The 13176-nt window shown below is 34.7% G+C and overlaps 1 protein-coding gene across 1 annotated transcript; it reads left to right on the top strand.

The window, feature by feature from the left end:
• Window positions 1-9734: 9734 nt before the first annotated feature.
• Window positions 9735-11457, top strand: LOC105958676 (hypothetical protein). Its single transcript, XM_012982687.2, has one exon. The coding sequence runs from the start codon at window positions 9760-9762 to the stop codon at window positions 11212-11214; it is 1455 nt and encodes a 484-aa protein (XP_012838141.2). The 5' UTR covers window positions 9735-9759; the 3' UTR covers window positions 11215-11457.
• The last annotated feature ends 1719 nt before the right edge of the window (window positions 11458-13176 follow it).

Raw genomic sequence — 13176 nt, 5'->3', positions numbered from 1 at the left:
TTTAGTGAGAAATTAAATTATTTATAAATTAGTAATTATTAATTTATACGTTAATTAATAATTTATTGATTTATGAAATTAAATTTATTATTGTTATTTTCGATAAATTTAAAACAAAAATATGGACCAATACTTGGATGCTAAAATTACCCCAATAATTGGGAAATCTAATCAATGAGTTGAATTATTGTGATGAAATGGATGTTGAATGTATCTTAAATTGTTTTGAAGATAACAATGTAAATTTAGATATATTGGCTGACGAATAAATAATCAGGAACATCATTTTGACAACTGATAAAGAGAATGAAGTTGGAAATGACACTACTAAAACCTATTTATTTCTCTGATCGAAGTTCTTAGAGCAACAATATTACAGAACAATTTCTTGTTGAGTTATGTCACAAATACATGAAAGTTCTTACCATATTAAAGAAAGTGAGGAATGGGATTTAGTATGATATTGTCAACTTCAACAAAAAATAAAAGAAAATTGAATTATATATTGTAAGCCTTTATAGATTTATCATAAATGTAATGTAGTTGTATATTTAGGAGTTATTTCTATACATTATTAATATATATATTAGATGGGTACTTATAATAATTTTAAAATATGGATTATCTTATAAATTTAGCGAATTATTTATTTAGTCAGGATTGGAAAAAATATATCACTTCAGATGGTCTAACATAGATTTGAAGTAATCCCATATTCGCATTTGTTCTATTAACATAAATTTTCGCAACTTGTAATACGCTCTAATTTTTATTTTTTATTTCTTTTAATCTAAAAAAATATTTATTTTTTATATCTTTGTAGAATTTGAAATTTTTAATTCGTAATGATCAATCCCCTGAACAAACAGTTTTGATTTGTACATTGCAAAATTGTTTATTGTTTTTTTTCTTTTTTATTTACTTATTTTCGAATTATAAAAAGTCGCTGTTTTTCAGCCATACATCTCAAATTAAATTTACACGTCCTTTTTTTTTTTTTAATTTTCTTTTTCCACCCTCCGAAGATTACACAACAGTATATTTTCTATGTATTTTTAAAAAAATCAAAGCGTGTAGGTTAATTATTTTTTATTATTATTTTTTTTTAATAAATTTCATTTACTATTTTATAAGATACTTTCACATAAATTACTTTTTTATTTTTTGAAGATGAATTTCAGTTTATATATATATATATTATATATATATATATATATATATATATATATATATATATATATATATATATATATATATATATATATATATATATATATATATATATATATATATATATATATATATATATATATATATATATATATATATATATATATATATATAACAATCTGTTGTAAATAATATGGAAAAGTGGGTCTTCCTATCCTAACACATGAGAGGTTGTAACCTCCATATTCCACTATAAATTCTCAACTTCCCACTACCCCATTATCCCCACACATTGTAGTGGTTGTAACTCCTATGTAACTCCTTTGTAACTTTCGGTGGATTACACCTATATAAATGAGAATATCCCCTCCCCTAAATATCCCACAATTTTCTCTCTACGGATTGTTGTTCTTGCATTCTCTCTTTCTACCTTTGTCTTGTTATTTACATTCTTATGTATTTCCACAAACGCAAACCAAAGAGCTAGATAAATAGGTCATTTTACAACACGTTATCAGCACGAAATGCTCGTCGTGATCGTGGAAAGACAATCGTTCGTGGGACTAGGATACTTGAAGAATTTGTGATTCAGGTGCTCGTGAAAAATGAACCATTTTTGGCACGTGGATGCTTGAAGAACTTGTGACTCGAGTTCGTTCGTGAAATGGTAATCTTGTTCAAAGAATACAATAAATTCTTCAACATTTGGGTTTAAGCGTTTCAAGTAAGCCGTAATCCCTTGCAATTTCGATTTCGTAAGAGATGCACTAGATCTATTTAATGGCATGAAATGCATGAAATACATATTTATCTTCAAGTTATTACTTCATTTATACCGTGGATAATTTCAAAATATGATGTGAATCGTAATTATTGGAAGCATGCTTAATTATGTTATAGTATGGTATAAATATCACAATGATTGTTTTTGGTATGTGGTGTAGCAAATTATTTTATCATTTGCATTCATTCCGGATTCAATGAATAGCGACGGTAAATGTGTGATTGTATATTGTCAAATGATTATAATACCTTGCTGGTTTATTTCATGTTTCGAGGATTTGATATGAAATTGTATTATGAATGTTTTATCATAATATTTAGAATACAGTGCACTAAGAAGCTTATGAATAAATATGCACTGTAGAATGATGGGTGAATATATTTGGTGATGAATGTGAAATTGTTTATGTTTCTTACTGAACGTGATTGTAGCCATATTAATAGAATTTTCTTTCTTGGTTGAATTTGTATTGCATGAATTGTTAGAAAATTTTGCTACAATAACTTGGTCATTTGATTTTAAGATGATCTAATGCACTGCTGATACTTGATAGCATCATGGATCTATTTAGTTAATTCATGAGTATCTACCGGAATAATTTCAGAAGTAGTTAGTGGAATTTATATGAGATTGTACATGCTATATATATTGTTTATATTATTTAGCATGTTATATTTTATATATTTGACAATTTACTAAGTCTTAATTGCATGAATATTTTGGTCCATCTCTAATGGAGAATTCTATTCAATTGATCAATATCTGCCATTTGTAATTTTGTGATATGAAATGGTAAACATTATTTCGTTCGTCGTTATGGTTTATCGTATGTAATCCATGAATGTGTATGAACATGTGGTGTATGAATTATTAGACCAGAAGTTTTAATATGTGCAAAATAATCATGAAATTGTTTATGGAGGTTACATTCCCATAAAACAATAATACTCCTTATTGTATTTGATTTGAGATAAAACACATGAGCAAACTCAAGTTTACCCAACTTAATGTATCTGGTGAAAGTTATATTAGTTGGAGAATGGATGTTAAGATCCATACGCTTAGTGGCCAATTGAGAATGATTGTTTTCGAGGATAATTTATTAGGTAAAGCCCAGAAGGCTGAGACTATGTTATGATTACGAGATAATTAGATGAAATCCTTCGTCTGGACTATTCATCAAACGATGGCTTCCCATAAGGAATGGGATAACCTGACTAGTCGTTCTGATTACCAAAAGACAATACACTTGCCTGAAGCAAGGACCAAGTTTTCATAAACGATTTGTATATGAACATTAAAATCCGAATAAAGCTCAAAATCAGAACATACATATATGGTGGATCTGAGCATTGGTCGCGTACGAAGTGCGAGGAACGTTGGGGATGGAGATGCAAATAATAATGCACCAGCATAGATTGAGTTGGCAGAGGTAAGTATTTTCAATGTATAGCCCGTCACTCATCTTCCATACTTGGACACATCTGACCAAATAACCCATGTTGGGATATGATTGAACTGTTGATTTCATGCATTATGTTTATTTTATTACTCGGGTTTATTAGTTTATTGAATTTCAATCATCTTACTTCATATGCTCATGTTAGGAACCATATTCATATTTTGATTATGTCTAGTTTATGCTCTAGACCAGATATTTATGCTCTAAGTTAATTATTATGTTATTCAGTGGTGTTTGCTTGATGAATTTATTTAGTACCTGAAGTACTGAATATATGTGATTAAATTTATATAACTCTCTAGACATGACATGTGTGGGTAAATGTCTGGTAGATAGTGCGGCAACACATACTATCCTGAGAGATAAGTCGTACTTTATTAATTACATGTCTATTTGTTGCAAGACCTCTTTGATAACTAAATGAGGCACATGTAGTTTTGATAGATGGTTATGATAATGTCCAAATTATGTATCTCATGGCACAATTTTGCCCATTAAAGTAGCTCATTTTTCTCCACGTTCCAGTAGAACGTTGTTAAAACTTTAAAGATATTTGAGCTAATGGTTATTATGTTGAAACCATTGAAGACAAGAAATCGAATATATGTGCATTATCTCTAACATTTACGGCCAGAAGCGTACATTGGGAAAATTAGAGGAATTGTCGACACGGTTATGCCAGAAGCATAAGTTGTCGATTGCTCGAAATTAAGTAATTTGATTATATGTCAGCATACGCACAAACATATAATGATTCAATTCATTTCTTGGAGGTAATCCAAGGAGATATATGTGGACTATGTATCACCATCTTCAACTAAAATTTACAACCTTAGACAGGCGATCTCTTACCCGCTCTAATTGCGGACTATCACTTTGATAAGACTGTTTTCCCGCCGTTAGTGGGAGGAAAGAACGTTCACACTACCGTTCCTGAAGAACGGCGTGAAGTCGTGTGAGATGACCCCACAGTGTCTCATCAAGATCCCCTACATCAGAGAATTGATACATAGATTAATAGATCATCCATACTAACGTTCCTGAAGAACGACGTGAAGTCGTGTGGGATGACAATATATATTTGCAAGTAATGTGCATCGTAACGTTCCCGAAGAACGGCGTCAAGTCGTATGGGACGACTTAGAAATCTGAAAAGAACGTCCATACTAATGTTCCTACAGAAAAATATGAAGTCGTGTAGAACGAATAATGCTAGACCCATTCTCTGATTTGAAAAAGTGACGAGATCTCAAATAAGCCTGCAAGGATAGATGTCCTAGAAGGACAATTACGGGTAGGCCATCAATCCATGCTAACTAGTCTTGCCTCCCTTCCTAGGAGAGGGGGAGCGCAATGGGACCAAAGGATTCTCACCCCCGGAAGTGGATGAATGCCCAACAATCGAATCCGGTTAGCACTAGTACAAATGTGATCCCACTTGATCCATCTCATAAAATAATTCCGGACTATGGATTCGTCCTGCAGACGAAGTCGGGGGACGCCTCGACATTAATATCCATTCCCGTGAATTGAAAAAACTCGGTTAGTTATTCATGCATGAATGAGATGTGGTATTGGGATGAAATGATCATCGATGATAAACTTCTCTACACAGTAGCTACTGAACTTTTTATCGAGTGATGATATAAAACCTCGATCAATTGATAAGCATAAACAAATGGATGATGGCCGAAATGAAAACAAAAACAATCCAAGATGAATTTGATTCCTTGATATAATGAAGAGTGTAGAGACCAGTAGTTCCTACACCTCCTTGAATTTCACCCATGGGAAATAAGTGAGTACTCACAAAGAAAAAAATGAGATTGGGAACCAGAAGATTCATCTCATAGCTCAAACGAGATTGGGAGCCAGAAGACTCATCTCATAGCTCAAGGAATAAAATGAGATTGGGAACCAGAAGATTCATCTCATAACTTAAACGAGATTGGGAGCCAGGAGACTCATCTCATAGCTTTAAACGAGATTGGGAGCCAGGAGACTCATCTCATAACTCAATCAATGAAATGAGATTGGGAACCAAAAGATTCATCTCATTGCTCAAATGAGATTTGGAACCAGAAGATTCATCTCATTGCTTAAACAAGATTATGAGCCAGAAGACTCATCTCATAGCTCGAACGAGATTTGGAGCCAGAAGACTCAGCTCATAGTACAATGATTTATCGGCAAATGAGATTGGGAGCTCGAAGACTCATCTCATAGTTCAAGGATTTCCTCAGCAACCTGAGATTGATTTTAAAGAGGTATACTCTTTCATGGTGAATGTTATTAAATTCGTGGTCGATCACAAAGTATCTTACGGGGATCTAGATACAAATATTTATATGAAAGTCCCTAAAGGACTATGTTTCCCCGAAACAATTAGTTCCAGACCACGGAACATAAACTTAGTTGGGCTGAGACATTTACTTAAATTGAGGCTTGAAATATTCCGGAAGAATATAATAATATCCTAAGTGAGTAATTGCTCCGGAAGAGAATATGTGAACAATAATTGATTTTGATTGTTCCCATTACTACAATTTATGTTTAAGGACATGAACTTGATTTGAACTCCTGAAGAAATCAAGTAAGAGAAATTCAATTGTTGAAATTTGAGTTCAAGATCAAAGATCTAAATGAGACTAATTTGTTGTCTCTGCCAACTTAAAATTATCATGTCAATTATATTAATGTCCATCAATCGAATTACATCGAGAAGATGTTATGGATAGAGAAATTATCGAGTAACACCTATGGGAGTTGGAAAGTGGAAAAGGTCCAATGATTCATTCCGTCCCATGGAGCAGGACGAAGAAGTGTTAGCACCAGAAGTGCCATATGTAAATGCAATATATGCATTATTATACTTAACTCCATGTACTCGATATGATTTAGCTTTTTCGGTAAATTTATAAGACAGACTTATCTCACCTTACCGACACGCCCTATGCATCAACGAATGAGGCGAAACTTGTGGTTTATATTGGCATTGACTAGAAGTCATATCCACAAAAAGCTCGTTCCCAATCCATGGTTTAGTATTGGGAAAATAGCTATGTCTTGGGGTTCTATGAAATGTACCTCAGTTGTCACTAGATCAAATCATGCATGATGTTTGTTTCACGAGATAGTGAGTGAATGCACATGGCCTGAAGCCATGATTAGGCATGTTCGAGATTCCTGTGAATTGACTAACACAGAAGATCCTACGAGATTGTATTTTACTGTAATACAGTATGCATTGAGCAAATGAAGACGGGCTTCATTAAAGTGACAACTCAATGTACATAGCTTTGAAGTTTTCTTCAATCAGCAACAACAATAGCCTAAACAAATAATGATCCCGCGGATCAAAATTTGAGATAACTGCTCCAACTTTAAGAATACGTTTTGCCTAAAGTCAACTTTTGAAAACATGTTAAGGCTATTGACTTGAGTAGATTATCCGAGTTCACTCCCTTGTACATATCAGGGGGAGTTAACTTGAGGGGGAGTACCGTGTAGGTACTCAGTATCCAGAAGATACCCGGGTGCCCTGTTGTACTCTTTTTCCTGTGTGCGAGGTTTATTTTTCCTACGGGGTTTTCGTTACTCGCCAAGGTTTTAACGAGGCAACACATGCTGATTGGAAAGATTGTGCGTTGTACTCTTTTTTCTAACCGAGGTTGTTTTTTTTCCCACTGGGTTTTTATTACTCGGAAGGTTTTAACGAGACAACATGAAAAACACATTAGTGTTTTGATAGGAATCCCCAAGGGGGAGTGTTGTAAATAATATGGAAAAGTGGGTCTTCCTATTCTAACACATGAGAGGTTGTAACCTCCATATTCCACTATAGATTCTCAACTTCCCACTACCCCATTATCCCCACACATTGTAGTGGTTGTAACTCCTTTGTAACTTTCGGTGGATTACACCTATATAAATGAGAATCTCCCCTCCCCTAAATATCTCACGATTTTCTCTCTACGGATTGTTGTTCTTTGCATTCTCTCTTTCTATCTTTGTCTTGTTATTTACATTCTTATGTATTTCCACAAACACAAACCAAAGAGCTAGATAAATAGGTCATTTTACAACACAATCAAGTTTATATAATCTTTTATCCAGTGGGTACATATTATCATACTTGTATGAATATTAATGTTGTTACTCTAATTTAAATATTACTAATAAATCGTATTATATTAGTGTAATATTTTGTTATTATAATTATTGTGATGTATTTGAATAAATATTTCTTCAATTTTTTTTAAAAAGCAAACAAATAAAGCACATATAGCAGCTGTCAAATCACAAATGTAGGGCCATGTAGTCAACAAGTCCAAATAATAATAACAGAATAAAAACTTTTGAGTCCTATATGTATTACTGTTCCACAATTTTAGGTCTGAATTTCATCTGAAATCATTTAAATATGATTTAAATTATGATATATATATATATCATTTCAAAAAATTATTTAAATCCCCGCGTTTCAAACTACTTAAAAATGTATGGTCTTACTTACATAAGAAGTAAATTTAAATAATGTCCCATGTTAATGTAATTTTTAGTCACCTATAGTATTAGTTTCATAATAATATTGATTTTGTAAGTGTAATTTTCAAAAATAAAATTGAGTTTTGAAAATTTAAACTGAATCGGAAACCGGAACCGCCTAATATGTATTCCAATTCCCTTAAAAAAATTGAAAAAAATTAAATAAAGAATCCGAACTTTCGGAAGTCAAAATGATAAATATTTTTCCATAATTGAAAATATTTGACTAAGAATTGACGGAACTCGAAAACTCCGTTGTTTCAATTTACATACCTACACAACGATATTATACTCCACAATTTTAGGCTACAATATATATATAAATAGTATGAGAATAAATACTACTCCCTTTTTTTCATTTTATATACTATCGTTTTGGAATAGTGTACGTATTAAGAAAACTAATAAATATGTATGGATTCCGAGAACAATCTAATAGAGTGACTAAAACGCCCCTCCATTAATCGTTCCACATCTCGCAATGAATTAAGATTTGTAATGGCGGAACGGAGAAAAATATAATAAATGCTTCACGGAATTTTAAAATAAGAAATAATTTGAAACAAAAAAAAAAATACACTTTTATCGGCCATAATCTCCTAATTTTTGCAATTCCAAACATCTAAAAAACAATTTACACTTTTTGGTTTCAAATTATATATACAAGAAGGCATGGTCTTAAGAAGTAAATACTATAAATTATGGAGATTAATGTCACATGTGTTCATAATATATTTAGAGATTATAATTGATAATGACTGAAAATGTTTGCATAATCTAATTTATATATGAAATATTCCCCAAATCTAGGAATTAAAACTATCTTTCAATTTTTTTGTTGCAGATTTTTTTATTGTAATTATAATCCAGTTCCACAATTGTGGTGGGAATTAAAAATTTATTTCATAAAAAAAAAAAAATTAAGCAATGAAATAAGAGTCCTAATTGTAAAGTATATTGTTGGAGTAATAGTCGGTTGAGAAAAAATAAATTAAATGCGTAGAAATCATTATAATTAGAGAAAGTAATTAGAGAGATCTTTAGGAGTATTAATCACTACACAAGACTTTCCCTATACCAACACCAACACAAGGCAACAACCTAACTCAACCATGGTAACTTCTTCACCCCTACCCCACCCCACCCCCACTAATAATAATTAAATAATAAAATAAAAATAAAAAGAAAAAAGAAAAAAGAAAAAAAGAGTGTATAAGAATTGAATAAAGAAAGAATATAGAAAGACAATAACAGAAGAATTCTAGGCAGCTAAGAAAACCCCATGCACATTCGCTTCTTCTTCTTCTTCTTCTTCAGCTTCGCATCTGGTAATTAATTCTTTCTTCCTCACACGTATACACACACACACACACACACGTGTTTCTGTGTGAGAGATTTGATTATTAAAATCCGGGAATATAAGATTTACCTTCTTCTTCTTCTTGGCTCCGCCGTTATCTCCGGTGGTTTGTATTTTGATTTTTTTTTTTTTTCTGAGACTGGAAATCTTAGCAGAGGTGAAAACAGATTTCTTCGCTAAAATCTGAATAAATTAATTAATTTATTATTATTTTCCATTGGGATTAAAATAAATCTGAATAAATTTCCATATTTATTTCTGGTATTTTTAGTTACTGCTCTTGCCTTTCTGTCTTTTTTTTTTTTTTAGGGTTTTCTTGTTGTTGGTGGTTTTCTTGATTTCTGTGTTGGAGAAGAATTAATGGATAAGAAAGAGGATTCCAAGGAAGCTGGCGAACCGTCTGTGAAGATTTTAGTGAAGCTCAGGCTTCCCAAGATGCCGGAGGTGGAGGACCAGGTCAAGACGGAATCTCCGGCGGCGGCGGACGAAGAAACAAGGAGCCGCTGCTGCAGGGAGTGCGGCCGGGTTTTCAGCTCCGGGAAGGCTTTGGGAGGACACATGAGCAGCGCCCATGTCCAGGCCAACAAAGATCTCTCCGCCGCCAAGAAGCTGAAGAACAAGCACTCTGACGGCTGCTCCTCCTCCAGCTCGCCGCCGGCGGCGGCGGCGCGGCACCCATGCGGGCTGTGCAACAGGTCTTTCCGGTCGCAGAAATCCCTCTTCGGCCACATGAGATGCCACCCCGACAGGCTGTGGAGGGGCATGGCTCCACCGCTGCCGACGCCGCCGCCGCCCCATCGCCGGAGAATCAACTCCGACGAGCACTCACCGGACAGCCACAACTCCGATCCAGGTCCCCACGCGGCTGGACCCTCCGCCCCGAGGCCAGTAGTCGACATGGCCGAGAGTTTGAGGAGCTGGCCCACCTCCGCCAAGCGAAACCGCGGCCCGATCCGCCCCGCCGCCGCCGCCGATGACAAGGATCTAGCCCTAGCCCATCAACTGGTGAAGATGAGTTTCGGAGAAGTTGAGGAATCCACCAGCAGCTCTTCAACCCCTGATAATAATTTGATCGAACCCTACAATTTGAACAATCACCAAGAAAATCATTTCATCTCGAAAACCCTAAAACGGGACCGCGATTTCATCAGCGGGCCCGAATCGGATGACCGCCCTTCTTCCAAGAAGCTGAAGATTCGCGAAAGGGACGACGACGACGATTTCGATAATCGTCGAGCTGCATTCGTCGCCTCGCCGAAGATCGAATCTTGCAAGGGCAAAGGCAAAGAGAAGGTTCCTCCTCCACTAATGCTGCAGCCCGATGTCATCGATTCCGATGACGAGAGTTGCTTGATCGCCATGAACGACCTAATGATGGCAGCACCACCACCACCACCACCGCAGCCATCACCGCCACTGCCGCCGCCACCAGCCGGAGATAACAAACGCAACCCGATAACAAATCAAGAAAACGGGAAATTAATTAGTTCGAGCCCGCAAAAGTACACTTGCGACGTTTGCCACAAGACGTTCAAGTCGCATCAAGCGCTCGGCGGGCATAGGTCGAGCCACAACAAGTTTAAATTCTCGGTTACGAATACGGACGACTGTTTGGAAGGCGAAGACGGAGGAGGGGCTAGAATCAAGAAAGACGGTGCGAAAGTGGACCAGGTGGACGAAAGCGCGTACGTGTGCGAGATTTGTAAGATGGTGTTCACGAGCGGGCAGGCTTTGGGGGGTCACAAGAGACGACATTCTACCATGGCTTCCCACGCAGCAATATTAGCCGAAGCAAGCAGCAAGAAACCGAAAGTTGTGCTGGATTTCGATCTCAACGAGCCTCCTAAAGAACAGGACAACGACGATGACGGTGAGGCTTCGAATCACTAGTATGACAAAAAGATGCACCTTTTTCATATATATCTATATATCTATATATATATTTGAGTTTTATTTTTTGCTTATAGTTTTTTTTAGGGTTAAGACTTTGTGAGAAAGATCCTTTTTTTTTTGAATTTTTTCGGTTAATTGGTTTTTTCAGTTGCATGTTTAGTTGGGAATGTGTTTAGTTTTGATGTTTTTGAACCTTGTTGAATGTTTTTTTGTGAAGAAATAATACAATAAGCTTCATGAGAATATAATGAAGAATGTTGAAATCCTTTGCCTTCAACTTTCTTTAGTTATCATCTTTCTCAATAATATCATACATATTTCACAATTCACATACATTCAGACTGGATATTAGATTCTACACCTGGTTATTTACATCGAGTGTATTTGAACCATAGATTTGATTAAAAAACTACCAACTAATCACACATCAAATAAGTTGTGTGATTATGTGTAGATTTACGGTTCAAATCCACCAAGTATAAATCACCTTGCACCAAAAAGGCGAATCCCTCGCCCCAAGGGCCCCCATCCCTTGGCCCGACAAGGATTGATGGAGGATGTAAATCATGGTAACTCAACGGCCCGTTAAGGTAGCGGACCCGGACCTGGTGCCCAGTATAAAGTATAAATCACCTTATGTTTATATATATATGTGTTTAATTACTTATAAGTAGTTAGTTTTCTAACATAAGAAACCCCATAGTTATTTAATTTTGGTGAAGTGAATATTGAAAGTTTGGGGGGATTTGTATCAGTGTATATGTGAAGTGGTTAGGTAGACAATAACATAATTTGAGAGATATGATATAATATTTTACCTAAATCTAAATGATTTTTTTGCCTATATTTATGGTCAATGTACATATGATTTATACACCGTGTAGCATATAATAAGTATTATTTAATTACATGTGCAAGTAGATTGTCCATTAATCAATTATTTTAACGGGGTGTAATATCTGCAATGCAAAACCCTACCCTTAATACAGTCTAATATATATATATATATATATATATATATATATATATATATATATATATATATATGTGCAATAATTAATATTTTCCTTAGAATATATGTGTCAATGAAGAAACTTACATGCATCGGTCAATATATGATTATTGCCAATTATAGTATAAAAAATATGATGATACGTCATTTTTCAATTTTAACATTTTTCATTCAAATAAAATGTATGTCACGGTCCAAAAGTGTTGGTGCAACCAGTAATGGAAACCATACAAACAAACAGAATCAGAGTATACCGAACAACAAAATACAAAAATATATATATCGAGAATTAACACACACAAAAAAGGACCTACGAGTAAATAAATAGGATGTGAAAGTCAGAGGTTAGAGAGTGTCGATTATAGTCATGTACGTACACAAACGAATCACCAAAACGAGTGACGGATATTTGTTCATATAAAATCCTGATGATTCTCTTTGCGTTGATCCTCACCATCCATTGGAGGTATTTAACCTCCGCTTCTCTCCTAAACCTTGGTCAAATTTAGAGTTCCGGTGATTGTGCTTTATGCTGTTGCTGCCACAACATGTGGATTCTGGACGAGAAAAATGGTGTCATTGAAAATTGAGCCGTAGATAAAAGGTTTTGCATCTTCTTCATAGAATTTTTGTTATGTGTAGCTTTTCTGTTTAAGTTCTTTCCAGTTCAAATGGGTTAAAATCGAATCGGGCAACTAACTAGGTCGTGATTGGATTGACGAATCTGATATTTTATTTTCATCTTTACTCTCTTCACTTTACTACCCACTCCTGGTTTTTCATTTTCCCGCATTTTGGTGTTGAATCGGATCTCTATGGACATAATATTTAGGGTAAATTTCACTTTACCCTCTCGTACTCTGCCTGAGAACCACTTTACCCCCTTGTACTCTCAATTTTATCGATTTACTCCCTTGTACTTGTACAATTTCCTAATACAGACATTT

This window comes from Erythranthe guttata, chromosome 14 (assembly GCF_056151865.1).
Source record: "Erythranthe guttata isolate IM_541 chromosome 14, IM_541, whole genome shotgun sequence".
Classification (NCBI taxonomy): domain Eukaryota; kingdom Viridiplantae; phylum Streptophyta; class Magnoliopsida; order Lamiales; family Phrymaceae; genus Erythranthe; species Erythranthe guttata.
The sequence above is the reverse complement of the archived record's forward strand: the minus strand, read 5'-3'. Positions and strand labels throughout refer to the sequence as shown.